At 38.3% G+C, this 5,307-nt stretch overlaps 1 protein-coding gene across 2 annotated transcripts in view; it reads left to right on the top strand.

Moving 5' to 3' along the window:
* tmem198ab (transmembrane protein 198ab) overlaps nucleotides 1-4,755 on the top strand; it is a 36,722-nt gene extending 31,967 nt beyond the window's left edge. For both annotated transcript variants that reach the window (XM_005738633.2, XM_005738634.2), the window contains exons 4-5: nucleotides 1,227-1,429; nucleotides 2,078-4,755. In XM_005738633.2, the coding sequence (XP_005738690.1) occupies nucleotides 1,227-1,429; nucleotides 2,078-2,230 (356 nt within the window). In that variant the 3' untranslated portion in view covers nucleotides 2,231-4,755. The remainder of the gene's footprint in view (nucleotides 1-1,226; nucleotides 1,430-2,077) is intronic.
* The last annotated feature ends 552 nt before the right edge of the window (nucleotides 4,756-5,307 follow it).

The following is a 5,307-nucleotide window of genomic DNA, read 5'->3' as shown; positions in this document are numbered from 1 at the left end:
CTTTCGCTCTTCTCATTCGCTGCCATGCTTTTTCCGCCATGTGCGTATGAAAACAAAGGCACTGCGCATGCGCGTTTTACCCATATTCTATCGCCATATTTCATTTTCTTGTCGTTGCCCAACATTATACCGGTATTACGGTGAACGGTATGATATGGCCCAGCCCTACCACCCATCTTGAGGAGTTTGCCCCCTCACATATACTAATGTGCTACAAACAGGACTTTAATATCACCAACCATTCCCATGTTATTACTGTGTATTCATATAAATGGCCCACCCTGTACATTAGATAAAGCTAACTCTAAAATGTGAGAATTATCTCACACCAAAACAAATGATTTAATGTTCATTTATTACATCTGCAGTCTAAACTAAATGTGTTTGGGACATGTAAAATATAGAATTCAATTAGCTAAACCAACAATAAGTTATTTCGAGGTCCATGACAGCTATGCCAGAGTTTGGGATTTCCCCACCTGTCAAATTTTACTTTAACCCTGGCCAAGTATTACTGACCAATCAAGTTTAAGCAGGCGTTGCTTGTTTGCTTGTAAAAACTCTCTTATTAAGAGGGAAAAAGGAAAACGCATGCTGAAATTTAAACATCAATGATCTGAGGATGGTTACACTTTTTCTTAGCTTTTTAAAATTGATCAACCAAGACAGGTGAACACAACAGGAAGTCTTAACCTGGATATCCGCTGGTTACACACAAAATATTAGACATCATTGCCCAGATACACCAAGAGACCAGGCAATAGTTGACATATTCTTAGAATTTTAGAGCAGCTCTGGAGCTTTTCTGCAGTGATTTGGTTCTAAATGCAGCATTTACAAATACAATAAAAGCCTGATTTTTGTTGCTCTTTAATGGAACTCCTGTATCAGCTTGTAATGTCCTGACTAGACTTCAGCAGTTTTCAGCAGAAGTATATGTTATATTCACTTCTGACAAAATGCATTAATTTAAAAAAAATTATTTGAGGGTCGAATATTTTTGAGTTGTCGTGCATCTAAGTGAGAATCTCTTCAAAACTCAAATCTGATCTGATCTGAGTTCCTCAAGAGCACCCGTAAAGGTCCCCTAAGTTTTTAATAAGATGAACCTAATTTTCACATAGAAAAGTATATAGAATATAGATAGATATCAACATTGCCTCTGTTTTTAGCTTTGAAAAACAAAAAATCATCTTTCCTTATTAGCCTCCCTTTGTTCTCCTCAGTAATCATCAGCCGCCAACAGCGGAGGATGCAGGTGATGCGCATTCGCCAGCGGGATGACCGCTACCGCAACAAGAAGAAGAAGAAGCAGCAACATGGCTCCTCTTCACACCATCAACACCAATCCAAACAACTGCACACGGAGCCCGCCTACCGCCGCAAACCCAACCCTATCCGCCGCTACGATACCGACGTCCTCTCTCCTGTGAGGACCAGTAATCATACTGTTGAATGAAAATTTTTGGCCTTGAAACAAATAGCACAGTTATTTAAAGGAAATAGTCTGTCACTGAATTCTAGAAAAAAATAGAAATCAGTGTGAAACCTTATATAACCATACTCAAGGTCATTATACAATAATAAGATATAGAGAAGACTGTCCTAATTCATATATACTCACCCTTTGCTGACAGATTCATAGTAAAAAGAAAGTCTCTTTGAATTCTGAGGCTTTACATATCATGATAATAATAATCTGATCCAGTATCTGAACAAACCAAAAGATTTCTGTATTATGTCCGTTAGACAGACTAAAGTGAAGATTTTTGGCCATAATGCACAGCACCATCAGTGCAAACAACTCATACCAATAGTGAAGCAGGGAGATGATTTTGATTGTTTTTCAGCCAAGGACCCTGAAACCAGGCATTGTGTAGAATAAATAGGTAACAGTAGGTTATGTGACCACAGTCAAACATTGTTTTAACCAGATGATCAAATTTCCAACACATTTCAATAGCTTAGAGACAACCAATTGGGCAAGTAGTGATTTTGAAGTTATCCTGCCATTTGCTAAGACTGGCAATAAAAAGAAGGAACCAGACTAACTTTATAAACTCTTTGTTCTTTCTAGAGCTACATCCAGAGTTTTAGAGATCGGCAGGTACAGGCACAGCCCTTTCCAGGCCGGCTAGTCGGGGGCTCCCATGCCGTAGTGGAGATGGGCTATGACTGTGGATCCACAACGCCACTCACTGGAGCAGCAGGACCTTCGCTACGGGTCTAACCACTCCAGAACCTCCCAGATGCCTGAACATACCACTTACCCAGAGAGATGTACGTCTCTATAATCACACCTGTGCTAGAACAAACCATTACACACCTAAGAGGATGGAAAAAATATGTAGGGCTGGATTTACCTGAAATGCAAACACATTTGACTGTTTCCCTAAATAAATTTTGGATTATAAACCTCTTGCTGGAGCCACCAGTGTGGTGCCGAGGTTAGCTGACCTCTTTTCATCGTCCAAACGCACAAATGCATGCATGTACTTAACATCACAAAAACCGCAGCTACAATTTTAAAGATTGATGTGGAAGCCCAAAACAACCTGCTGGACTCATCCCCAACCTGTCTGCCACCATCTCAACTCAAACCAGGGATTGGAGCTTCAGTGCAAACCCTCCTCAGGTTCTAACAAAAATAATGAAGATTTGTTGTTAATAGTTTCTACCACTGATGTTACAGAAGCAAGTGGAAGTCGAATTAAAGGTCCAGTCAACATTGTCTTTAAGGGGAGGTAATGACCCTTCACAGCAAACTGAGATACTCTATTTGCTCTCTGTGCCATCCGGACTACATACATCCTCTTTGAAATGAGGAAAGATTTCGTAATTGTCACATTTAAAGAGGGGAAAACCCTTTGCCACCCTTGGTGCTGGACGACACACTACTTCAAGCGGCCAACTGCTCTGAAGGCCAGGGAATCTGTTTAAACGGGTGCCTTGCCCCTCCTTGGACTGTAAAGTTCAGCATCAGGAGAGCGGTTACTGGCAGATATCCCACCAGTGGCTTCTTCTTGCATTAAAAGTGGGAGAAAAAAAATTCAGTGAGGGGTGGTAGCCAGGGAGCTACAAAAAGCAGGGTTAAAAGACTTTTTAGAGGTGAGCTTGTTGTTTTCACAGATGTGTGGATAAATGTGGTTTTATTTACACTGGCACCTCAGAAGATCTGATTTTGCGGATTCTCAGTGCTGGAAAATATAAATCTTGCTCATTTTGTGTCCTGAACTTATTCTCTAAGAGATCAGTTTCACGTGTAAAACAGATTTCTTTTTCACTCTACCATTTACCTTTGTGTAGAACTTGGCAGAGGATGGTCAATGACAGAATAGCTGAATTTTTTTGTTTGTTATGCCATAAAAGTGAAGATAAATTTAATTTCATTTGTTAGACAACTCATTTACCATAATTGAAACAGGATCAAGAAAACTAATGTTATCAGATAAAATAATCATTTATTTTCATTTAATAGCTGTATGATAATGGAGGTAACATAACTGAAGAGTGGCAGAAATTAATGCCAATGTTACATTTTTAGTTTCTTAAATATGAATAATTTAAAAAGAATTTGTTTATTCCAGTTCTCACATAGCTGTAGTCATTATTTACTGATACAATAGTGTTAAGAAAGTAAAAGCTTGATTACAAATAACGACACTAATAAAAACATGGCGGGAATTATCATTGATGTTAGCATGATAGGCTAACTAATGTCAACTTTTTAAGTAAAAACTAGTTAGCGTGCTTTACTATGGAAGGAAATTAGCCTAGCTTGCTAGCATTGACTTTTTGATTCAAATAACAGTTTATCTGCCCTGTAACCAACTTTTGAAAAGAGAACAGATAAAGATTTAATAAGTAAATTTGAGGGTTTTTTGTTTTCTAATGTTCCTTTAACATTTACATAATATTTCAGGGTTATTATAGCTGTTTGTTTGTTCTTTTTATTTAACCTAATTTAACCTGAGCTGATTGAGAGATTGTGTTTCAGGTATTGGTTATTTTCCAGTATAATAAATTAAAAGGTTTTCTCAGTGATGGTTTAGGTATCTGTCAAACGAAATCTCAGAAATGTGCCTGTTTGCACCTTAGACAGACCCAGCTGAGGTGCTAGTGTAAACAAAGCTCACAGGTCTGAGTGACAAAATGGACTAATGGCCATAGAAACTTGTATTTAGAGCAACTCTTTCCATCATGTGCATTGACCTTCTTTATTTGGGAAAACATAACATTTTTGTCACCAGTGAAAATGTGAATACTTTGTTATTGTTGCCGCCTTTTTAAAGGAAAAGCAGACACGTGAGTGCGGAGGGGGGGTGTTTCTATTTCTCACCTGACATGCATGATCTCACCCCTCCGTCCACCCAATCCTGTGTGGCACTGAACACCCTGCACCCTTTCATGTACATCGATGTGAAATTTGTACATAAAAAAAACACAACACTTACTACCTTTTTTGGGTGGAAGTGGGATTTTTTTCCCCTTTTTTTTTTACCATTTGATTGTTATATTTAAACACTTTCTTTTCTTAAAAGTCACATTTAGTGGTTTCTTTCGAGTGGGATGTATTTATTTGTTTTATTTAATTATTTTCTGTAAGGAGAGTGCAATCATCACTGTAGGCCAGTAACTCCATGCTTTTATTAAACTGAATTATGACTATGATCATTAAAGCATGTGTTCCAATGGGCCTGTGTACAATAAAATGTAAAATGATTGGTCTTTTAAAGCAATGCCATGTAGGCATGAAACATAGTCTATTGTTGGCTCCCTCATTTCTTTCTTTCTGCCCTTTTCCTTAACATCTCTCATATCGCTCTTCTGATCTTTAACTTCATCTCCAGACACCTTTTATTCTTCTCCTCCTCCTCATCTGTACATTTTAGTGCCGATACGCATACACATACAATTTAGCTCATCCTTTATATACTATACTATTTGCACTATTACTGTGGTAAATGCTTATGGAAAATGGTGTGTTCGACCTTTTAAATTTAAATTGAGGAGAAAGATCTGTTTCTCTACGCTGACCAAGAGGGCGAACATCTGTTGTAAGGAGCTTCCTGTAATCAGAGGTTGTGGATCAAACTATTGTCTTTGTCATCAACCTCCATCATGCAGTCCTCCTCTGTTTTTGTCATATTAACATGTGTAAAGGTGGCCTATAATTGGTGCCTCAGGAATGTCTTTTGGCCGCTATACAACTGTATTAATGTACGTACATCTGAACACTTAGGGGGCATCCAGAAGGAAGTGGTTTGTCAACTTGTCAACTAGGGACTATAACAGCTACCTTGGTTG

The sequence above is a fragment of the Pundamilia nyererei genome, unplaced genomic scaffold (genome assembly GCF_000239375.1).
Source record: "Pundamilia nyererei isolate P.nyererei 1_Seehausen unplaced genomic scaffold, PunNye1.0 scaffold00085, whole genome shotgun sequence".
NCBI classification, from domain to species: Eukaryota; Metazoa; Chordata; class Actinopteri; order Cichliformes; family Cichlidae; genus Pundamilia; species Pundamilia nyererei.
Note: the sequence above shows the minus strand (reverse complement) of the source record. Positions and strands in the feature narration are given on the sequence as shown.